Source organism: Mesoplodon densirostris, chromosome 10 (genome assembly GCF_025265405.1).
Source record: "Mesoplodon densirostris isolate mMesDen1 chromosome 10, mMesDen1 primary haplotype, whole genome shotgun sequence".
Lineage (NCBI taxonomy): Eukaryota > Metazoa > Chordata > Mammalia > Artiodactyla > Ziphiidae > Mesoplodon > Mesoplodon densirostris.
Genome location: NC_082670.1, coordinates 24927058 through 24952250, shown reverse-complemented (window position 1 = coordinate 24952250; position 25193 = coordinate 24927058). Strand labels below are relative to the sequence as shown.

General features: G+C 45.8%; 1 protein-coding gene across 2 annotated transcripts in view; it reads right to left on the bottom strand.

Moving 5' to 3' along the window:
• Nucleotides 1-25193, bottom strand: part of ELOVL5 (ELOVL fatty acid elongase 5) — a 65326-nt gene that overhangs the window by 9140 nt on the left and 30993 nt on the right. Inside the window, exons 2-4 of one of the 2 annotated variants that reach the window (XM_060109684.1) lie at nucleotides 22726-22978; nucleotides 16177-16242; nucleotides 12860-13047 (exon numbers count right to left, since the gene is read on the bottom strand). In XM_060109684.1, coding sequence (XP_059965667.1) covers nucleotides 12860-13047; nucleotides 16177-16234 — 246 coding nt within the window. In that variant the 5' untranslated portion in view covers nucleotides 16235-16242; nucleotides 22726-22978. The remainder of the gene's footprint in view (nucleotides 1-12859; nucleotides 13048-16176; nucleotides 16243-22725; nucleotides 22979-25193) is intronic. The other variant, XM_060109683.1, reaches the window with a different exon arrangement.

The following is a 25193-nucleotide window of genomic DNA, read 5'->3' as shown; positions in this document are numbered from 1 at the left end:
GAGCTGCAGGGTTGCCAGTTCTCCATGAGGGCCTCAGCTGCCACACCCACACGTGAGGATGACGCCCGGCTACGGGGAGACCTAAGGACCTGCTCCAACGGTCCAGAGGGAAGGTGTGATTTGACCACCCTGTGCGTGTCCACTATGTTCCAGCCAGCCAGACACCCACGAGATGCGCCTTTCTCCATGGAGACCGCAGCTCACCACCTCCTCCTGAAGCCTCGGCATCCTCAACTGTTCCTGGTGGCTCTCCCTCTGGTAGTCAAGTGGGGCCATGGGAGGAGAAACGTCAGGTGGTCTGTCTTGTCGTGCTTGAGCTCATCTGGGGAGCCAACACAAGGAGCCGGCCACTGGGCCCCAAGTGTGGTTCTCAACGTGTTCCCCAGTCCAGCTGCGCCAGCATCACGTGGGAACTCAAAAGACATGCAAATACCTGAGCCCTGCCTGGAGCTTCAGAGCCAAAACCCTAGAGAATCCAATCCTGTGGTCCCGGTGCAGCAGCACCACCACCCAGGAGTTAGCTAGAAATATAAAATCTCAGGCCCAACCCCAGACCCACGGAATCAGAAATTTCTGGGTGTGAAGCTCCGCGGTGTGAAAACAGGTTGTTTCACAGGTGATTTTTTATGCCGCTGATGTTTGAGAACTGTTAAGCTGTGGTTCCCATTCCAGCTGTAGGACAGACTCACCGGGGGAACTTTTAAAAATTGCTAATGCCTGGTGTCCCCCAGACCATTAAACCAGAAGCTTGCAAGGCAATTCCAGTGTGAAACTAGGAGTGGGGACCACTGGTTTCATGCTACCTGATTCACGTAAGAAACGGTTCACCTACCAGCGCTGCACGAAAGATGTAACCGAGACACAGGACTTTAGAACCTCGCACTGACCACCTTCCCCTACACTGTCCTCCAACAGAGTTTGGCTGGGGGGAGGGTGGCGGCACACAGATGCCCTCAGGGAACATCAACTGATCGCAAGGGTCTGAAGACAAAGAAAGTTCCACCCTCAGAGACAAAAGTCAGCACACTCAACACCCTGCTTCAATCTGGTTTTCCTTCTACTAACTTCTTTAAGAGCTAACATGGTTTTTGCGGCCAAAGACCAGCCCATCGTTTTATGATGAAAAGAACCCAGGATTAGGGAGCAGAAGTACCAGGGCTAGTTAGCAACCTGGGACATGCCAGCTAATTCCCTTAGGCCTTGGTCATTCTTTACTGTAAGCAGAAGAGGCTGGATTAAATTATTTCCAAAGGTTCTGTTTTAATTTTCTACAGTTACTAAGTTAAGATTTTTTTGAAAACAGACCACACATAAACGACACTATACTATCTTTGAAAAACCAGACCCATAGGTAATTTATTGGAAGGTGTATTATCTTTCTGGTCGTCCCCTTTCTCAAGTCATGCCAGTTAAGCACACCGCATGCAGACCTATCAGAAGTCCCAACAATCAAGATACAAAGTCTGAGTCTAAAGTGGACCGCGTGTGTGTGCGTGTGTGCCTGTGCTGGGGTGGAAACCTGAGGGAAGAGAGGTGTCATCTTGGCACAATGTTCTTTGCTACCCTTCCTTCTACGCCATGAGGGTGCTGATAAATTTTCTTCTGTGGCTGGAGGGTACAGGGAAAGAACTTTCTGGAACTCCACTGGGTTAAAGGATGGAGATAAAGAAGCCTAGATCACAGGTGTGAGCCTTTCCCAGGTGACATACATGCTCCAAGTGCAAAATCTGTTTCCCTTGTAGAAAGTCCCACCCCTTGAGCCCAGCTGGCTGTTTCATGATTCCGTGTTTCTGGTCACAGAAGCAACTAGGAGAGACAGTGTGAAGACTTCAAAGCAAACTCGTCACCACTTCTGGGCATCCCCCCTAAGCACATCTGCTTTTGCCCCTTGGCAGTAAAAAAAGGGGAAACAACTTTCAAAAACGCCAGAAGAGAATGTAAAATCTTTGTTCACAGAAGCCTTTCCTTAAAAACAGAAACTTGTAGTTCTTTTACATCACCAATGGGAGGGAGGGAGCACAAAAAATACTATGAAACAGCAAACCATGCCTGTTCCTTTATTTATAAAAACAGATGGCAGCTCTTTAGGCCTCATTTTCCTCACTCTTCAAACAGGATAAAAATAATACTCTGGCCTGTTCAGGCTGCCGTGAGACGTTAACAAGATGCGTGTAATGCTTACCTCACCCAACCTGGTATAGAGGATAAGCACAGCAACTGTTAGAAATGACCATTACTTTATACTTTTCAACTGCAATGCTCTCTGCACCCATGGACCCCCATCTCCAGCTCTCAAAATCTTATTCATCCTTCAAAGGTCAGCTAAAATTTTATTGTTTTTCATGATTGACCCCTTGAACACTCCAGCTGAAGCCAGTCTCCTGCCTCTGACCCTAGGTGCCGTGACTCACACCTATTTGCTCACATAGGTGTAAGACCCATCACCGGCTCTGTCTGAAGCTCCTCTGTAAGCTCTCAGAGGTTGTGGCTGCATATCTGCAACCACAGAATCCATCACGGGGGTCGGGGGAGATGGAACGGGGACTCGTACATAAGAGATGCTGAACAAATATTTGCTCAATAACAACAAACGAAGTGTTCAAGGTGCTGCTTCTTGCCCCTTAAATCTAGGCCCAATGTTTTATTTGCAGGGGAAAAAAAACGTTTCTGTTCACAAGATGAAAACCAGTCCTCCTCAAATGTCATACTGGTGACATGGAGTTTAATTCTTAAATATCCTTGGCTTCAAAGGCATAGGATATGTAACACATGAGGATCAAGCACCCGAGTTCAAGTTTATTCACCTAAGCTTCTCAGCCACCCTCCGTACAAGTGGCCAGTATCAGGGTCCTGCTCTCTCCATTCCCATCAGAAAAAAAACAGCATGTCTGAGTAACAGACCCCGGAGGCTCTCAGCCAAGGCCTGGCCTTCCCTCCAGCCTGAGAGGAGCGCCTCAGAGGAGACAGTGCTCTCGCCAGGCCTGGCTTCCCTCCAAGAGCTGCTCTGGGCAGCTCACCACTGCAGCCCCAGGGAGGGCCCAGGAGGTGGGACCAAAGGGGAGGCACTGGAAGTGAGGGCAGGGCTCTACCTTGACTTCTGCAGGTCACCCCGAGAGGGCAGGTCCGTGCTCCAGCGGAAAAGCAGGCCAGAGCGAGCAGCTGGCCACCACCTCCCCAGCTCCGGATCCCACCGGCCACTCCAAGAGCAACCGAGGGAGCACTAAGTACCCTACACCTGGCTTTTCCCCAGTAACCAAGACACACACAGCACCGCTGTGAACCACCACTCCTTCTCTGGAGTGAAGCAAACTTCAATTAGGCCATGGGCGTGTGCAGAGCTATAATTAAAGCCTCGCTAGAAGCTTTCTTCTCTCCTTATGAGACAAATTCAATAACAAAAGTGGTTTCATGCATCTTTTCACTTAAAGAAGAAAACTGAGGTGAATATCACAGCTGGGTCTGGACGATGCAGTTCACGGAGTGATTCATCTCTAGTTGATTGTCTAGGTGAGAGTTGACTTTTCTCATCTAACACCACAATTTAACCACAAATGTATACCCTACAGCATGATAACCACTTCCACGGCACTTTCTGTAATGCCACCAAAGCATCTCAAGAAACAAGATCATTTGAAACACTTTAAGCAGAAAAATGTCAACCTGTGTGGCCCTTATCAGTCACTCACCCCCAAAACCCAAGATGTCAGAGCAGTAAGGTGACCGCTTTCCAAAAGGGGCTAATGGATTTAGTGATGAGGGTTTGATGAGCTGTGTGGTTATTTCCCCCTAAGCAGAAATGGAATGAGAGTTAACGGGAACAGGCACTATCCATGGTGAAATTCAACCATCCCAGGACCCGAGGGACTTTGCTAAAATAAGCAACACCACCAAAAGTGTGTGAGGCTGACATCTTCCCAGATTTGACTGGTCCTGTGGGCATCTACAAGTGTGTATTTTTTAGAACCGGTACAAGTTCATGTTTTTATTAAGGAAACAGAGACGAGTAGTGATATGGCTGGTCCAAAGTCACACAGCTTCTCGGTGGCACTGCTGGGACCAGTCCCTAGGAATCCTGACTCTTGGTCCAAATGCAATGTCTCTAACAGCACTTCCAAGCTCCTCTGACCTTCTTGGTCTGTTTTTGTGTCTTTGGTAAGAACACAATGGAGATACTCTATTCATGAAGAATTCTATGGAAAAGCAGACCTTTCACTGCATCTTTATCTTCAGCAGATGTTTGGTTTCAAATGAACCATCAGCTACTCCCAAATTAAAAGTACCTCTTTCTCCAAGGTTTAGCTGGCCAATATTGGCAGTGCCATTATGGAACAGGGTTAAGTCAAAGCATGTGGTTTTGAATTTCAAATCTTTCCTGTCCAGAGCAGAAGGATGCCCATTAAGATAATTTCATACCCGTGACCTCCCAAAGTGTTTTTTTCCACTGAGGCCCAGGAACCCCTTGGGTTACAGCTGACTGCAATACTCTTGGTTACGTCATAAGGACAGGCTCTGTACACTAGAGAAGGCTTCAGAACAAAGCACAAAGAAACAGCTTGTCCTCAGCCCAGCCTGACACAGGTATGTCTGGCATTCTTCCCTCAACCCTGGGCCCTGTCCACTTACGCTGGCAGTCCTTTTCTCTCACTATTCAGCCTCCTGAGAGGTGGTTTCTGGTAAGTTGCTTCCACATACCCCACAAGAAACACTCATTTTATATTTTATGGGACCGGCTGGGAGAGAAAACCCAACCTGAGGCTCAGTGTTCTGAGGCAGTGACGCACAATGGCCTGAAGCACAGACTCGAATCCCAGGTCCACCCCGGGCTTTGCCTCTGCAGAAAGGGGACAGTGATGAACAGTGAGTGAACCCAGTACGTGGCATAAGGCAGGCACTATATATGTAAGTCTTTGCTATGACTCTACACAAATGTCTGCTCTTTCTGCCCCAGTGCTTGAAGGCTCGTGACTAGGTCTGCACTGCGGCTGCTCCTACTGTATACAGAAGCCCCACCAGAGCATCCTCTGCAGAATTTAAAGAGAGACCTCCAGCTCACCTACTGACTCCTGCTTTACAAACTGAGTCTGCTTTAGTTGAGGATTTGTAGACTGGTTCCTTGTTACACCAGCTGTAAGGCTCAGTTACCAATGTCTGTAGGGTCAGTTTAGAGGAGTCGGGCTTGGCTCTGGACCAAAGCCAAAGCTTCCTCTCTACTGGAAGGCATCCCTTCCCTGTCCCCTGGGAGTGTGGCTGAGGGGAAGGCTGTCTGTCAGAAGGCTGAATCCTTCTCTCCATCTTCCCACTGCAGGCATTCCCTCAGGGCAGTGCCAGGTAAATGGACAGGCAGGTAACTGAGGCGCTGCTTCTCCCTGAGAGAAGCTTCTTTCTGAGCAAGGAGTTTCAGTGGTAAGGGAACTGTGAGTGAGAAGTGTTTTAGGCAATAGTTGGGCCTTTCCTATAAGTATTAATCTCACCAGAGTTTCAACCTCTGTTCAATGGGGAAAGGCAGAATAGTACTAAATGTCTTTTTCAAAGTATTTTGGGAAACAAAATCATTTCTAAATAAAATTCAGTAATTACTTGCCAGGTCTCTTAAGTGTTTTTCCAAATCCTATTTTTTTCCACAATAACATATCTATTTTAAGAAAGCCTGAAGGGAAAGAAAAACAAGACTGTTTAGAATATAATGTCTCCAGAGCAACGGCTCTGCAGCTCTATCGAGGACCTTCAAAGCCAGAGCCGGGGAGGCAGTGCTGTCGGGGGCCTGGGGAGACGTGCTGACAGCACCAACGCCACAATTACAGAGGGAGCGGAAAGCACCAGCAAAACACCCTCCCCGTCAAATGCTCAACTTCTCTTATCCTCTGCATAAAGCAGCATCGGAAATCTTCAAGAGAAGATTCAAAGAAAAAAACCACTGACGTCTGGTCCTGGCAAGGCAACAAGCCGCGCGAAAGCTGCACCACCTCCCCACCGTTAACACAGGCAGAAATGCTACATGAAACACCAAAAAAACTCCAACACCACTGATGCCTAACTGTCAGGTGAGGCTTCCCTTAAAAAAATAAGTCAGAAAAGAGGAAGTGAGCTTACATTCAAGTTCTTTTAAAAATCTCTTTTATTTGGGGCAGACACATTTACCTGAGATGACCCCAGCAATACTAGCTTGGGATGCTTACATGGGATACCTAACAAACTGTCCTGTTTTTGTTTTTAAAAAAGGTAAAGAGGGGCTTCCCTGGTGGTGCAGTGGTTGAGAGTCCGTCTGCCAATGCAGGGGACACAGGTTCATGCCCCGGTCCAGGAAGATCCCACGTGCCACGGGGCGGCTGCGCCCGTGAGCCATGGCCGCTGAGCCTGCATGTCCGGAGCCTGCGCTCCGCAACGGGAGAGGCCACAACAGTGAGAGGCCCGCGTAGCATTAAAAAAAAAAAAAAAAAAAAGGTAAAGAAATTTAACATAGGGTCTTCCCTGGCAGTCCAGTGGTTAAGACTCTGTGCTTCCAATGCAGGGGACGTGGGTTCGATCCCTGGTCGGGAAACTAAGATCCCACATGCTGTGCAGTGTGGCCAAAAGAAACAAAAAAAATTAACGTTGATATAACAATTATTCCCAGAGGCATGACCTCACAGATATAGTTGGAAGAAAATTTTTTAAAGGATATTTTCAAATAGCGATACAGCAAATGGTTAAGTTTGAGATCATAGTTGTATCTAACTAGGAAAAAAACCAACATTTCCATGTTATGAAGTGAAAAAAAGAACAAGCAGTGAATTTTTAGAAATAAAAAATGTATAGTAACTGAAACTAAAAATGGCTGAAAGAGCAAATTAGACACCACTGAAAATACGAGTGAATTAGAGGAATGCAGGAGAGACATAAAGATGCAAAAAACACGAGAGAGAATACGTAGGGGTGAGAATGTCCAACACATGTCTAATAGGAGCTCCAGCCAGAGCTGGTGAAGGAGGAGGAAGCATCGAGGATATGATGCCTGATGACTTTCCCAAATTCAGAAACACAGAAATTCTCAGCTTGGATGCACACAATCCTGAGTGAGATAAATAAAAGTGGATTACTATGTAGGCACACTCTGTTTCATTCTTAAACAATTTTAGAAATATCTGGAAAGAAAAAGACTACCTACAAAATGAACAAAAATGGGAGTGCGGCAGACTTCTCTGAAATAAATCTGCAAAGTGCTGGGGGAAAATAACTGCTAATTTAGAATTCTGCGCCCTGCTAAAATACTATTCAAGCATAAAGTCACATAAATGATGCTCAAACAGAGACTGAGTTTACCCTTCCCAGAAAAGGAACTACTTCAGAAGAAAACTGAACCTCAAAGGAAAGAATGGATTTCACAAATGAACAGTGTGCAAAGAAAATCAGTAAGCACAGACTGTAATGATGACTGTTTAGGACCTCAGAAAGAGGTGGAATGAAACACCTGCCAACAATAACATGGAAGATGGGGGAATCAGAGCCCAAATCTTCTACGGTCCTTGTATTGTTCAGGAGTAGAAACAGTAATTCACTTTAGACTTCATTAAGTCAAGGGTGCATGTTAAAAACTTATAGGTAATTACTAAATAATAGAATAACTTTTAAATCAGTAAAATGAAAAAAAAAAGCAACAGAAAGCAGGAAAGGAATAAAAAAAGAGCAAAGAAAACATACAAACACACAAACACACACACACAAAGGTGATAGAAATTATTCCAATATAACGATTATACTAAATGAAAATGGATTAAAATTTCCCCACTAAAAGACAAGAGAGTGTCAAGATTCAGTCATTAACTCCTAAGTGTATACCTGGCCTAAATAAATAAATAAATAAAATTTGCACGCAGGGGCATGTCCAATAACATTCAATGCAACATTGTTTCTGTTTGTTTGGGGAGGAAGGTTTCTGATCAAGAAAAAAACATACTTTTAAATTCCTTCTTAACTGCAAAAGCCTTTTACCTCAAATGCCAGCATATACATTTATTTCTAGCTAGTAAGGCACATGAGAATTGCTGCTTTGGAGAATAATTATGAAAATAATACAATTTTGTTTCTGTAATACATTAAAAAATGCAAAACGAGTGAAGTTTCTGCAAAGGAGAAAGATAGTGTTGGGAGAGAATTCTCCAAGGATCTCAACGCAAAATTGTTACATTGGAAATAACGTACATGTCCATCCAAAGAAAAATGGCATAATAAACTCTTAACACTGAAATAATACAGAGAAGTTAAAACTAATGAAATGAAATCCATAAGATTCAACATATATTCTCAAAATACAATGCTGACTGAAAAAGCTATTTGATAAAGAGTATAAACTGTATACCATTTATGTAAGTTAAAAAATTGTCTCAGAATATTCTGTAAGTTGTCACATATACATACATGTCTAGTAAAAGTATAAAAGCATATCCAGAAAAGAAACGAACTTCAGAAGAAAGTTAAATCTGTGAAGGGGCTGTGCTTTAGATGCATTTTTGTCATGTTTTCCTTTTTAAACAAAAAATTCAAACCAGTAATGTCAATACTTGTTAGGTACATAGATAAATATATTTCTATGATTTTATTTTCCATATTCTGAAGTAGTTTTAGACTTACAATTTTTTTTTTTTTTTTTTTTCTTTTTGCGGTATGCGGGCCTCTCACTGTTGTGGCCACTCCCGTTGCGGAGCACAGGCTCCGGATGCGCAGGCCCAGCGGCCATGGCTCACGGGCCCAGCCGCTCCGCAGCATGTGGGATCCTCCCAGACCGGGGCACGAACCCGTATCCCCTGCATCGGCAGGCGGACTCTTAACCACTGCGCCACCAGGGAGGCCCTAGACTTACAATTTTAAGTAAAAATTGCAAAGGTAAAGAAAAAATAAGTTTTGAATCTATGCCAATTCAGATCACCTATCGAGTTAGCTATCAATCATTCTCTAAAATTACATTTTAAATGTTCTGAATGTTTGATTCATTTCACTGAATTTTCTCACACTACTTCACAACACACAGTTCTAACTGCAAGGGAATAAACAATCAAAATAATCTTGTTTGTAATCTGTGATTTATCTTTGTTAAATAAAATAAAGTAAAACGTCGTTCTGGCATTTGCTTTTTTATGTCTTAACGGTGAAGCCATGCTAACAAGGGGACGGAAAAGATGTGGAAGGAACATTGTAACTACAGCCAGTGAGGTGCGTGTGAGAGACGCAAGGCTGGAGGCACCGTGGGCACCCCCGGGGGCACCGTGATGGGAGAGAAGGCGTCAGGCTCCTCGGGACCACGGGGAGGCAGGAGAGGCTGGGATCACTGCTCTAAAGCCAAGCCCTCTCAAGATGTCACAGAGGAACTGACCTTGAGAAGGGTCCTCAGAAACGAGATGGGGACTGTCGAACCGAGGCAGGCTTAGGTCTGAAGGAAGTGGAGTTTCTAGGTGGGCAGAGACCCAAAGGAAGGAAGAAACTGGTCTTGGGGGGTTGAGTGGATGGGGCACTGGGGCAGGCTGCTAAGGAGGGCAGCCAGCAGTTCTCTCCATTCAAGTTCAAGGTTGACGTGCTGTGCGTGCTGACTCTGCTTCCTGCTGCTACTGCTGAGCCCCGCAATCCCTGCACGGGGATGCTCCCCTCCGCACCGTGACAAACCAAGCAATTGGATCCTCCCTGCTTTGCTGACGAGAGGCCAGAGGCCAGGAGCAGGGCGGATATACCAAAAAAAAAGTTCCAGGTCAGGACAGAGCAGCCCCCTGAGTGTCTGACATGTTAACTAAGGAGTTATACTACTGGGTGAGCCAGGGGAAACCTGAGTCCAGCCCAGGTACACCCTGCACAATGAGGGAAAAGTCACAATCTGGCAGCTGGTGGGTGGGGATTCTCAATCTTGGGGACAAAGGGAAAGATGTGTGGATACACTGTCTGAAAACACAGTGGGGCTTCCATTCAGATGAAACATGCCCTGGAGCTGGGAGGTGGGGGGGAGGGGGGCTGGAGGAGTAGGGGTGTGGGTAGCAGGGCACACAAGATTTTTATGTTTGCTATGAGGACACCGTTTTACAAAGCTGAGTGAGTAATGCAAACTTCTCTTCTATAACTTGACAATTTATTTTCGAGGCTTTACCACTGACGGTTATCTTAGACAACACCTAATTTAATAACTGAGAAAATGCTTGCCGTGAAGTCCTTTACTCCTAATCTAAAACATAACCACTTTCAAACATACTTCTATTCAGGGATTATGACCTCTTTCCCAGAAATAAACACCAAGTTCATGAGGCAATTAGAAGTAAAACCACGTCTCTCTTTTTAATTTTCTTTCTACCAAATGCAGAAGCTATGACCAAGCTCTTTCTATACCTTAAACTCAGTTTCACAGTTATAAGACAGTCATTTGGTTACTTTTCTTCTTCTAGTCATTTTAAAACTTCGTGACTCCTCTCTCATTTCCTTTTTATCTCCCTCTTTCAAAATTTCTCTTCTCTCCTTGCAACAGTTAATTTTCTTTATATTAACCTAGAACTTTGCCAAGGTAGCTGAGAATTCATACCACAGGATTAAACAAACAAAAATATCAATGGCTACATATTTATTTTTAAGATTCTTTACAGACCCAAAGATGTAGATAAGCAGGTGGGTAAATAAAGACTAATTGTTGTGACCATGCCAATGGTGTGACCACAGGGCAATGGCTCCAACTCTTGGGATGTTTCCCTGAAATGAGGGGCCCAGCTGGGTGCCATGGTCCCCTCAGTTTGTTCTGCTGTAAAATGACATGACTGCCCCGTGTTTCAGTACTCATTGGACTATAAATGCTAAGCAAAAAAAAAAAGAGGAAAAACCAGTAGCTAAAATGAAATTTAATACTTGATGAAAGATATGTTATAAGGGTATTCCTGAGGGGTTTATGTAAGTACAGGAAAAAAAAAAAGTCAGACAAAATCAAAAAGAAATATCATCTAATGTGGGTACTAGGGTTTATTTTCAACTCGGGAATATCTGATCTGGGCCTATTTTTATAAACTTGATTTAATTTAAAGATTATTGCCCCCTTATCCATTACTTCTCTATGTACTCTAAATTGTGGGTTAAGCACGTTATTTTCCTCCTCTATTTCCTGAATCTCTCTATTCAGGGCTTAGATACTGCTCAACATCTTCCAATGTTTTCGCCAAGCTGTCTTGGAGGGAAATCTGTACTTCCTGGTACAATGCTTTTAGAACCCCCCAAATCCAGCCACATGCACTTGCAAGTGATCTACCCAGCACTCTTCTTCCCCTCTTTACCAGGGCATTACCTGTTTTGAGAGGTTAATTATGAAGCTGTAATTATATCTCTAGGGCTTGAGAAACATATAAGGCAGATACTTAAGTTCTGTAAGATTTAATAGTCTTAAACACTTTTTCTCTAGAATATTGCTAGGCGTAATAATAAACTCTATAAGAGTCTTCTTAAGGAAATGGCTCTACCATCTATCAAGTAGGGGAAAGTAAAGGGTTTGCTCTAAGACACCTGACAGCTTGCTGCGGCTTTGTCCCTGGAACACAGAGATGAGCACAGTGCTGGGCCCACTCCTGCACACTGCCCTTGCCTCCAGGCCCGCAATCTCCACCTCGGAGGGTAATTAAACTGCTTTCGCTCTAGAACAGGCCAGAAAGGAAGCGAAAAAGGAGCGAAAAAGGAGCATTTCACAGACTGTCAGTCATAAAAGCAATGATAGTAGCATCTACCAGCCTAGTCATAAAACCTTTACCTTGGCTTATGAAACACACGTGGGGTGACCAGACCCAGACCTCTCCCAGTGGCAGTGCCTCTGACGATCAGACACGTGCTTCCCACCAGCTCCTGCATCACACACACACCCCCGCACACGCCCACACGCACACGGGGAGACCCCCGTCACAGCTCGAGGCTGCTGGGGAATTCACTGCAAGATTCGTATTGATTTCTCCCCTTTTCTTCTCCTTTACTACTCCTTGGAGAATTAAAGCCACAATGAAAGGTTAAAAATCCAAACAGGAGTACTTGCAAGTGTTTGTTTTATGTATGGCTTAAGTCTCAGCCCCAGAGATTCAGCAGTAGTTTTGTGCCGTAAACCTGAACAGTGTAGTTCTGCCCCTAAGAATGCATACAAATCGTACTTATCACGGAGGGAGCTTTCCTCCCCTTCTAGCTTTAACGGTTAAGTGACTATACTGTCAAAATAGGAGGCTTAAGTTTTGATTCCGATGTGTCTTTCACTCTTACTTAAGCCTTCGAGATCATCAAACTCGGTTTTCAACATCCCTGTTTTATAGAAAAAATGATCTGGCCTGAACTTAGACCATTCCAACCCTAAACGCAGACCTCACTATCTACTCTTCTTAGCTTTGAAAAAAATAACCTCTCAAAGCTCCAAGCTGTTTACAGTGATCAGATCAGGATGGAGAGGGCTGACCAACCACAAACATACTAAACGCAGACTCCGCCCACTTCCTTCCCCGGCTGCCTCCAAACAAGAACCAGGCATTTTTCATAATAAAACGCTCAGAGATCTGTTTTTTTGCGTTCTGTTCATTTTCTACTCTGTGTTCTGCTTGCGTTAAGAGTATTTCTGAAAATATTAATTTTAATTCCGAGTATAATACAGAACATAAATAACAAAAGAATCCATAGCAAAGCCTTCTATTTTAGATAGATGTGCCCAGAAGGCACAATTGTACAAATAACTCTGGCGTTTTGAAACATCGATTTTATAATATCCTCGAAACGCATTACTGTACCTGCCCTCCCTGTTCTCTCCCCCCACGCAGCTGCCTTTCTCCACTTAGGGGCACAATTCAGGACGGTGACACGAGTACATTTAAGTGAGAGGAAGCTGTGTTAACCTCTGACTTACCTCACAGAACATATAGAGAGACAGCAGCGTGAGTCCAAGGTTATACACCACTAAAATCCCCCGACAAGAGAACGGCGGCCTATTCTTCATGTATTTTGGTCCCAGCCACACAATTAGCAAGTACAGGATGGAGCAGATCAAAGTCGGAATATAACTGTCCAGAAGAAACCATCCTTTTACTCTGGGATCTGGAAAATATTAGAAGAAACAACATTTAGTGATTAACAAAGCAGATACAAAAATAGTAACAATGTTTTCCAAACACTAAAACATGAATTAAAATTTCCCAAGCCAACGAAGCAACTGGAAGAGGAACTGTGAGTCTTCAATATACAGCCTCAAGGTGAGGCTCACATTCATGTTCTGAATAACGACATGCGTTATTATTCACAGGTTTTGCTAAATAATTTTTAAAAATCCTTTCCAAAGAATCTTAAAGAAACCAAGGAGAAAGCTCACTTTTCCATTAACTGGATCGATTAACCAGGCTTGCTGAATTACGCATGGGACAAGGAAACCCTAGACATGGCAGTCTTTGAGCTCCAAAGCCCTCCATCCCAGCCCAGTGTCAGCCAGTCTGCCCAGCATGCGCAGACTCAGAAAACGTGCCACTCAGCCAGCTCAAAGACTGTCTGATTCAACAGGCAGCGTCCGCCACAAGTGCCATGGGTAACAGCAGCGGGGGTGATATTTTAAAAAGTGAGGGTGAAGCAGCAATGGCCAGGTAAGTGAAGAACAGAAGCTTGGGAGGGAAGACCTATACTGATTCAAGGAAATTACTGGCACAGGAGGGACCTCCCTGGCTCCCCTCCCCTCTCCTAGGCAGGAAGGAGGAGGAAAAGGAAAATTCACTCCAAGTGGCTGCCAGCGGCAACCTGACAGCCCTCCCGTGGCTGGGAGCAGACTCCCTGGCAGCCGGATCCCTTGGGTGTTATATGTCCCCTGCAAGACTCAACTCCATCCTCTGGCTGACTCCCAGGAAGCCACCTCTGCAGCACGTCCCCCTCTGCATCCTGCTGCGGTGAGCCCCCAAACCTGTAGCCTGCCCTTCGCTCTACATACCCTCCAAGGCCCCCCCACTGTGGAGCTCAGAGGCACATGCTGGTTTCACCTCCGTATCTTCTAAGCAGCAGCAGCTAAGTGGGGACAGTGTCTCAGCCCCTTCTTTGAGCTCCTGGCTGGACCATCTTGCTACTCTCTCCGGTGTTCTCTCCCTTGACCTTGTAGGACAAGCACAGGTTAAGTGGAGCATGCATCCACTTGGGGAACCACTGTCAGTCTCCTTTCTTGCAGACACCCTAAATTCCCCCAGTGTTTCTTCTCTTGGCTTTTGTGGGAGATGCCCTCCAGCCTCTCCCCACTACTGATGCTAGGGTGGTGGCTGCCAGTTTCTGCCGAACTGTGCTTCTCAGAAGCCCTTCAGGGAAGCGGCTGCCCCAGTGAACTTAACAAGACGATTCTTAACCCCTTTTGTTCTCAGCTCTGGGCTGGAAGCCGTCAATTCTGAGAAAACAAGTTCCTCCGTAGCAACTAACATCAGACTGTTACAAATGTTGATGTGTACATAATCACAAATACAATAAATGCGCCCACAAAAACCTCCCATTTCCTTTTACTTAACACTGTTTTGCACCGTGCTTTTTAAATTTTATCACAGATCTTCATTCTTCTATATGACCAAGTATCCAAGTACTTCCTGGGTGGCTGGCCCCAACCCCAGGCGGTAAATCCTTAGGGATCTGGTCAACTATGGAGACCTAACCCACTCCCTGGGGACTGGCTCAGACATAAGCATGTGGAGCAACTGTGGCCACTGAACTCTGAGGAGATGACAGTTTGTGAAGAGCTCTGGGGAAGAATTTATTTGTTCTTAAAACCACGCAAATGATCAGACTTCTCCCTCCTCCTCTGGAGGTGCAGCCTAGAGCAGCAGCAGCCACCTTGCAACCACGAAAGGTGGGGAAACCTATCCTGAGGAGAGAGCTGCTGATATACCGAGGATGCAAGGTAGGAAATGACAAGAACGGGGTTCTTGGGTATCATCACGGAGCCCCTGAAGTGACTCAGATCACATAATGTAAGCTAATAATCTTTATTATTGTTTCAACCATTTAAAATTGGATTTTTGATCCAGCAATACTCAAAGAAGGCATCGTCCCAACACCAGCACAGAGAGATAGATCTGGCTTGTTCTTTTCCAAGGGCTGCGCACGAATTTGACTTGTCCCCTATGGATGGGCTTCTAGATTATTTCCGGTTTTGACAAGCGATGCTGTTAAGGACCTTCCTTATACATATCTTTGCTGAGTCAAAGGACACGAGCATTTTAATTTCAACAGAAAACACAACTGCCCTCCAGAGAGGTTACCCCAAGTTAGACTCTTTCTCCACATCCTCACTGTTATCACAGATGGTATCAGCCTTATTTCATCTCTGCCTTACTAACAGATGAAGCTCCTTTTATTGTTTTCTTTTGTATTTTAAAAACCACAAGTGAAACTGAGAATCTCTTCATCTGTTTAAAAGCCTCTTGTAGTTTTCCTAAGAATCTTCCTGGGAACTCCCAAAGTTCCTTCTTTACAACTAAGACATTATAGATGACATTAGAAGAAGGTGTAATATGGAGCTGACCTACTTCCTAAAAGGTAATGAAAGATGAAGAGCAAAAGAGCTCAGGTGTATATATCTAGCCATTGACGTGACACAACACAAAAGGACATTAAAAAGCCCTCAGGGGCTTCCCTGGTGGCGCAGTGGTTGAGAGTCCGCCTGCCGATGCAGGGGACGCGGGTTCATGCCCCGGTCCGGGAAGATCCCACATGCTGCGGAGCGGCTGGGCCCATGAGCCGTGGCCGCTGAGCCTGCGCGTCCGGAGCCTGTGCTCCGCAACGGGAGAGGCCACAACAGTGAGAGGCCCGCCTACCGCAAAAAAAAAAAAAAAAAAAAAAGCCCTTAGAATTGTAAAAGGGGAAGAGTTTTAAACTCCTATTGCAGCAGTGCATTTTGGAAGTCAGTTTCAGCTGAAGACTCACAAGAACTGAGGAAACCATGCCACCAGTAGTGGTGAAATCTGTGGCATTCTCAGGCTGCAAGCTTGACAGCAAACCTGAGCTCCAGCCAAAGTCAGCAGAGGGTCACAGCACCTGTGTCTCTGCCCCAGCAGCCAGGGGACCTCAGAGGATGCCAAGCCCCTGGTATCCAGGACAAAGCATTAGTCTAATCACTGGAAAATGCTCATGTTTTCTAGAATGTCTTCGTGCAATATTTACATGTGCCTGTAACAAGGAGCGGGGGAGCAAAACCCAAAACCACCTTACCTCGGGGGCCGAGCAATGCCTGGAAATAGGTACTAAGTGATGCATCAAAGTGTTCCATTTTAAAACCTATTAAGAAAAAGAGACATTGATTAAATCTCTACTCAAAATGCTTTTTGCATTTTTTCATAAAACAACAAGAACAAATTCTTTTCAGGGAACATGCTCTGGACAAGGTTAAGTTCCTCATGTTCAAACAATTTCTTTTTAACCTCACAAAAGTAACTTATGGGCTAAGTTCTAATTTGAAAATCAAAAGAAAAGACACAATCCCGTGAATCCACTTTATAAATGAAGTGCCAGTTTTCTGTGCTTCTTTTCTCAGCTCTGTAAAAACTCTCTCTGTGAAGCTGAAATCTCAGTGGGGAGAAGGATGGAACTGGATAGAAAGGAGGCAGACAGGGAAGTGCCCATTGGGGCAAACAGGACCGCCACAGGGAGAAGACAGTTCCTCTGCTGGGTACTTTTATAAAGTACTGTCTTAACGTACTCACGTCCATAGTAAAAAAAAAAAAAATTCAAACATTTAAAATGAAAAGAGGAGGTTAAGAAAAATCTCATCACTTTGCTCCAACACAATCCCTCCACCCCACTGTTACAAGGAGCCTACTGGTACCATTTCTTGGGTATACTTCCAGAGATTTCTCTCTTTTGAGCACAAAAGAAGTCATGCCAAATGGGAGCTTTTACAATTGTTGGTCACAACCCATTAACAGATGATCAAGTCAACTTCGCATTAGAAATAATAAACTGATCATAATAATCAGAGTGCTTTGCCCTTAGTGAGAATGAATACTGTCATGAATCTTCAGGATTACTGTACCATACTTATGAGTATCATGTACTCAGCTGCGATGTGAAATATATTCTTACTGTGGTAACTGCAAAAAGAAAAAAAGCTTGGAAAAATATTGCTGATTGTTTTCACTGACAACATCTTGGAGATGATCTCCTATCACTGGTTACAGACCTACCTCCATCTTTAAGACTTTAAAACTCCCTATTTTCCCCCCATTTAAGATTTACATTCACAGGGTACTTTAAAACCCCCTATTTCCCCCCCATTTACATTTACGTTTACAGGGTAGCGAAGCATCTTTTCATCTGTGTATTGACTAGATTTTCTATATTAAAGTTAGGAGGCATACGTTTAACTGTCTTGGTCATTACTCTCATAGAAATAACCACAAATATTTTTGCTTCCAAAGGCAAAGGCAAAATCGGTTTCATCAACTAGGCAGTTAATCATTTGCCATCAATGACACCTTGAAAGCAGCAGCGACCAGGGTTCCGTTCCAGCATCCGTCCTGCCCTGGGGGGAGACTTGCAGGGCGCGGCGGACTCCCTCAGCCAAGAAGCCACCAGCTCCCACACACCCAAGTGCCAACAATAAGATATGCCACCTTTGTCGTTCAACAGTTACACAACTAGGTAGAAAAGCATGACAGGCTGGCAGGCGATTAAGAGGTTCCACGTTGGGCTCCTTATCAGACAATTTGGGTTTGAAACCCATTTTTTCCACCTACTAGTAATATGGCCTTGGACAACTTATTTAGCCTCCTACCTGTAACATGTGGGAAATAATAATTGCCCCTCAGGCTGTTAAGAAGAGCAAATGATCTAATACATAATACACCTAAGGTCCTTAGAGCAGTGCCTGGCACGCAGCAAGCCCTCCCCTAAAGGTTTCCTGTTGTGTGTCTGCCGCAGGGTCCACTCCACGGTGGATACCGCCAGCGTCCGTGTGCCCTGCCCACTAAACTCCCATCAGTGAGCCCACAACGTCCAAAGCAAGTCCTAACACCCCCAGGGGGCAGCAATGGAAGGTGGGAGAGTTGACAACATCTCAGGAGAGAGGCATCTGTCAGCGTGAAGCATTACCTGAGCATGAAAGATGAGGCTGAAATGAACGTACTAAACCTACTGCGTACAAAGGATTGTTGAATAGGGAAAAACACAAAGAGTTCGCCTGGAGGCCTAGAACAGACTAGACTTTCACGATGGGGGAGAAGGCACGTGCTGAACACCAAAACCCACCAAGCTTGCCAACAAGCAGATGTTGGAAATGATGCATACGCGCGTTAACAACAAGCTGTAAACGTCCTAGCAAGTAACAGCATTCTGGGATCTAACATCAGGAACACACCTGACGAAAACAGTAAGAACGTCCTTCTCATTTTTAACTAAGAGCCCTCTCACAGGCGCCTGTAACCAGTTTTGGTTTCTACATAGGGAGGATGTAGACAAGCTGGAAACAGGAGTAAAGGAATGTTCAAAAATGACAGGAAACAGACCTGTGGGGTGGAGGTGGGGGGAGAACATTCGTGGACTTAGGGAATAAATGAGGCCCAGGAATGGGTATAAATGATCACAATGCTGACATCAGGGCCACAGAAAAGCAGCCTGGCTAAACACGAAGGTAAAATTTCAGTCCCACCGCACTGAACCCAGCAGCAGGCCCCCAGAAGAGACTACGGGATCTAGTATGCGGTGATACTGAAGACTTCTGTTACAGGCCATCCGAATCTGAACCCGTCCTGAGCCCTGCAGAGGTGGCAGCACAGGGGCTCATTCTAAGACGCTCTGTCAGTAAGGGCCCAGCTGTTCTTAGACCACGTTTCTTCTCAGCTTGAGGATTCTCTCAGGCCAGCAGAACTTTTCACCACCCAACTTAGGAACACGTGAAAAAGCTAGCCGAACAGTCACAACAGTAGTAATTTTCAGAGACAGCTGCTCATAATTCCTGAAACGTCTATGTTGAAAAGGGGGAACATGGGGCCCTAACCAGCAGAGTCCCTGGCCGGGGAATCGGAGGCGTGGTTGTGGGCTGGACGCAGCCACGTTCATGGCTTTCCCCATCCTCTCCCCGGGCCACGCCCACGACTGGACACGTCCCGTGACCTGCTCAGAAGGGGCTGTTTTTACACTGGTCACCAGGAGGCTTCTCCAGCAAAGGTTTGCTTTCATCATCTCAGCACAGTTCTGAGTTCCTGTCCAGCCGGCCACACGTCCAGATCCCTTAATACCATGGATTCATTTCTCATTCACACCACACGCTTACCAAGCGCCTGCCCCGTGCCAGGCGCAGAGGCAGGACGGCCCTGACGGGTGCAGCAGGGAACAAAATTCCAGGCTGGGCAGGAACACACACGTAAAATATGTGACGTTAAGGGACTGTCAGCAAGAAAAAATAAAGCAGGGTAAAGGGGATGGGATCACGGAGAGAAAATTGACTTTGGAAAATGCAGTCGCCACTCGGAGAAGGTGACCACAGAGCGGAGAGAAAGGGCACTCCAGTTTGAGGGCCAGCTGGGGGCAGTGGCCTGGGGCCATCGCCCCTCTGTCCTCCCCTCCCCGCCCACTGGGGTTCACAGAAATCAACCCCACGGCGCGGGGAGCTCGTGGCCACCGGCTGGCAGGGGAGGCGGCTCCTTAGCTGCACTCACACTGGGTCCCCGCGTCCCCTTCGCAGCTCCCTGGCTGGCCCGCCCGGCAGGAACAGGACAAAAGGTCCCAGCAAGTGAACTCCTCCCGCCCGGCCCGGCCGGCCCTGCCCTGCTGGGCGAACTGCGCACTTGTTGAGCAGCCTGTGGGCTGAGCTGTACTCTTTTGTACTTTTCTAAAGGAACGGGAGAGGCACGGGGCCCTGCAAAGCCCTTGACACTCTGCCTGGCGATCTGGGATCACGGGACTGGCATGACCCACTTTGCACAAGGTGTCCAACCGCACGGCCAGGTCTGTGGCCTGCCTGACTGCGGCAGATCTCCATCTTCCAAGCTGCACGTGGGCCGGGAACGTCACTTCTTAACAACCAGGCAACCTACTGGCAGCTTGGGCGAGCTGGGCCATGCAGCTGCTCTGGACAATTGTACTAGCAGGGACCAAGCCCATGCGCTGGGCCCACGCAAGAGGAGCTCTGGTCCTGAGCGCAGCAAAAGAATAAGCCATTCTTTGATGCAACTGGTTCCCCACACTCAGACAGGAAAAAGGGAGAGTCAGCACCTCTCAGGGGCCAGATCACGCTGACACCAAGCCAAGCATCGCCTCCCCACCCTCTTTAACCAGGAGTCTCTGGCACTCGCTCAACCTACGGGGCCTCCCAGAATGACAGGTCACGACAGGGAGTAATCAGATACAGTAAGGAAAATTCCAACCACAACAGCATCCAAAAGCTCTTCACGAATTCAAGGGCCACACGCAGAAAATGACAACAATGAAAAGAGGATAAGGGTAGAAAACACGGGCAGGTAAATTAGAATAGACTTTAAAGAACTCCTCTTGTACGCACATTTCCCAAAAGACACTCTTAGTTGAAAGCCACTTCCCACTATCAAATTCTGGAGTGTTTCTGGTAACCATGCAGCTGTATTACAGTTGCGCCTCATTGTAAGTATCTCACTAAGAAAAGAAATGATTAACTAGGGCCAGTAATTACCCTGTATTAAAAGGGGATGAGAGAGCGTTCAGTACACCTTCATCCAAATCAAGGATTAGTTCTGTGACCCGCGCGCGGCAAGTTCCTGGCACGTGTACTACGTATTTTAGGGTTGAGGTGAGCCTCAGGCCTAAATTCAAGACAAACGTTCAAACTACCACAGCTCAGAATACACAAACCTGGAAATACTGATGAAAACAGGGCACCAAAGGGCAAAACTCGAATCCCCCAAAGAGAGCCGGGCTCCTGTGGAAGATCCATCTGTCCATGAGTTAGCTCTCCCCAGGAGCAGGCCCAGGTGAGTCATCTGCGTGAGGCTGAACAAGCATTCGTTTTCACTGTGATCTAGTATCACACAGAATTTGCTGGAGGCTTGAAACAAGACACAACAAGCTTTATGGCAAACCAGTGCCCCCCCTTTTCACGTGGCCCCCAAGAGAGACAACAAACTGTGAGCAAATGGGGTGGTGGGGTGACCACAGGGAAGGTTGCTGGGGTTAAGGAGAACTGCTCCCACTGCGATTCTCAAGATGAAGTTACTGGTCTTGGGAAGAACGCAAATGCTGAGCATCTGGGCCATTTATACCTGGAGCAGGAGAAAGTGAGAAAGCTACTGAGCACGTGAAAAGTACTGGGATCTTAAGGCAAATTTGTTTTAAAGGATAGCAAGATTTAAAAAAATTATCATAGTAAAGGAAGTTAATTACCTAAACCCACAACCAGGCTGTCTGCTGACTCTAAAGCTTAGCAGTGACGATTGATTTTCAGGGTCAAGCCCTGTTTTTTTCTTGCTGCCAAGGCAAATGGTGGCAGGGAGCAGTCAGCTTGCTTTGAAAGCCCCCTTTCCTGTGAAATCAGTCAAGTCACATTGCTTTTGGTTTAAAAATGTGTTTACTGCAGACATTTAACTACCGTTAGCTTCCTCATCGTGTCCTGTGTTATTTATTTATTCATTTAGAATTGTCACAGTTCATCTAAAAATGAGTCAGCTAAACTGAGCTTCCAGCTCCCAGGGGTCAGGAGGAAATCTCCCTCCACTTTCCTATTCTCCGACCCATTCATCCCCTTAACAGTCAACTCCTGTTAAGCAGGCATGGGAACATTCCAAGTTGCTGCCAATAACACAAAACATTAAATGGTGCTTTAATTTGGTAGTCACAACACTGTTTCCTGAATTTAAAAAGGTTTTTCTTGGTTGGAGAAAATCAGCTTGGGAATGAGAGGAGGAAAATAACCACATCTGCTCAGAAATGTTAAAATATACAACTGTCATAGAGACCCTAAGGAGAAAAACATCTAAGCACTAACAAGCTTCCAGATATGAAAGCAAGTTGACAAGAGAATCCCCTTAGAGTGCTGGCACTTAAAAAGAAGATAACTCCGGATTAAATCTTGGCTCGGGAGAAATTATCTGCCACATCAACAGTGGTCCCCTCATTCCGGCAACCCAGGAATCTATGCTTACTCTCATTCCCCCACAGGCTTCTCATACTTTCTTACCCTCATTCTAAGGGCACATCCAACTCTCGTTAATACTATGATGGAGTCATTCTCTCCTACTGTACAGCAAGCACATGCGAAAGGACACAGCTCTAGCCGGGCTTCAGGCCAGTCACTGCAAAGCTGGGGCACTGCCAGGCACCACCAAGTCCTGCTACAGGTCAGCGCTGCGGTTAAAGGCTGAGCCCCTCATTCTGGTGTAATGGACAACTGGGGCGTGGGTGGGGGTAGCGGGGACTGTAAATGCTGCCACACTCAAGTTTTCCCTTATACAAAAGTTAGATGAGACAGGTTGAAAGGGAAGCCCACGTCACCTCCAACTCCTTGGTTGCCACCAGTTAACTGAAAAGCACTATTCTAACCATTGCCGGAGAAGGACATTCTATTCTTCTAAAGCGGTGGAGGGTCACACCCACTCTGTTCTTAAGTGAATCATCTGTGGTCCTTCCTCCCTGTTCATTCTGTCTTCAACCTTTTCTCCAAGTCCCAGGTTAGGTGTCAAGTGACTCCCCCTTGGCCTCTAGTAGCTTCTAGGGGAATTCTTATTCAGAGCCAAGGAACAGAACATATCACCAAAGTTCTTCCCCAGTAAAGATCCCACACACCAACCCACTTACCCCACAAGCATCTGGAGAGGGGTTCACTGTAGAAAATTACCCTTGGATGACTCAATTCTCATTTGAAATCAGAAGAATAAAACCAGTGACATTTGGCTTCGGTTGAAGCACACTGTCATCTGGAAGAAGACGAAGCGAATACAGACACAGAAAGCCCCTTGTCGGTGGATGAAGGCCAGGCTGCTGTGGGCGGATGGAGAGCTCTGCTGCCACAAAGAGCTTTGCTGACAGTAACTCATCAATCCACACGAGGCTGCGGTGAGACAAGGTGAAAGATCCGAGTGCCGGGATCAGGTCCTCCCATGACTGGTTTTATTTCTGTGCTCCCGGTGATGCTGAGAGCGACTGTCCTTCATGCTACCAGTCGTCGGAAAGGCAGCTGAACATTTAACAAGCGCCTACTAGGTGCCAAGCAGTATACAGTACTGCTCGTTAGGAAAACGACGGTGACAGAGACATCACTCTGCCCTCCTGAAACAAAGTGGTTGGCAGTATGCAAAGACCCTGTGGGGAGCACTGGTCAGGAGCCCGAGAGCCAGGGTTCCAGTCCCTGCTCCACCACTTACTAGCTGTGTGACCTTGGGCCAGTTACTTAATTTCCTCACCTGTAAAAGAAGGGCCATTGACAGTGTCTTCTCCATGGGATTAAATGAGTTAATAATATATGTAAAATATTTACAATCATGCATGCACACAATAGATGCAAATGTATCTGTGTTATTATCATCATTACAAAGACCTCTGGCACTGACCAATTTCACATTCAATGTTCATGAGAGGTTTTGCTAAGCCATAGACTGGGGTCCCCTGCAAAGTCCATGGGCAATGAAACCTGCCCACATCCACACCTCACAGCTCTGGCATTCTCTACTTTGGATGGGATGACATAATATGTGCAAATCCAGGAGACTTTTAAGAGTCTCTAGATAAATTCTCTGGAATGTTAAGGGGACACTGGTCACTGGCTTCTGAGTGGCAGAGAAGATTAGTGTTCATACCATCAGCACAGAGCAGAAGTCAGTCTGCATCTGACATGCCTTTTGTACTCCTAGCAACTAGCACATGGTAGATGCCCAGTGAGTTCATTCATTTACTACAGCTGCAGAGGGGGCTGAGATGCCAAAGGTCACAGACTTTGGATGGAGCCGAAGTTTGAAGCCAAGTCTCCCATCCCACAACCTACCTCTCTTAAAATACCCGGTATGGCCTTTCAAGGGGCATCTTCATAAGATCAGTGTAAAGAGGATGGTGACAATATGTATTAGCGGTTTTGAGTTCACACAGCTTTATCCATGAGAATACATGCAGAATTAATTTTAAATAACACTATCAAGTTAAAAAACAAAAACAAAACCAGTTATATTCACAGTGGGATATTACTCAGCCATAAAAAAGAATGAAATATTGCCATTTGCAGCAACATGGATGGATCCAGAGATTACCATACTAAGTGAAGTAAGTCCGACAGAGAAAGACAAATATCATATGATATCGCTTATATGCGGAATCTAAAACATAACACCAATTAATTTATATACAAAACAGAAACAGACTCACGTAGAAAACAAACTTATGGTCACCAGAGGGGAAAGGGGGCGGAGGAGGGATAAATTAGGAGTACTACGGGATTAACGGATACAAATTACTATATGTAAAATAGATATGCAACAAGGATTTACTATATAGCACAGGAAACAATACTCAATATCTTATAATAACCTATAATGGCAAATAATCTGAAAATATATAACTGAATCACTTTGCTGTATACCTGAAACTAATACAATATTGTAAATCAACTATACTTCAATTAAAATTTTAAAAGATCAGTTGTAGGGACTTCCCTGGTGGCACAGTGGCTAAGAATCCGCCTGTCAATGCAGGGGACACTGATTCGATCCCTGGCCCGGGAAGATCCCACATGCCGCGGAGCAACTGAGCCCGCATGCCCTAAAGCCCACGCGCTGCAACTACTGAGCCCACGCGCTGCAACTACTGAAGCATGCTTGTTCGAGGGCCTGCGTACCACAACTACTGAGCCCGTGTGCTGCAACTACTGAAGCCCATGTGCCTAGAGCCCACGCTCTGCAACAAGGGAAGTCACCGCGATGAGAAGCCCATGTACCACAATGAAGAGTAGCCCCCACTTGCTGCAACTAGAGAAAGCCCTGCGCAGCAACGAAGACCCAATGCAGCCAAAAACAAACAAAATGAAAAAACACAAAAACCAAAAACAACCAGTTGTATTCACTCATGATGCTTGGTAAGAGAGACCTTAGAAATCTCCATATTAAGACCTATTTGGGAAGTCAGTGGGAAAAGGGTGGCAATCCTCCTTGGCCTCATTTTCATATGCCCATCATCACTTCCACTATGTCAATCAGTGATAAAATTATAGGCTTATGTTTAAAGTGTTGTGATTGTCAGTTATACTGTAATTATCTGCTCATTTGTTCATAATCCCCATT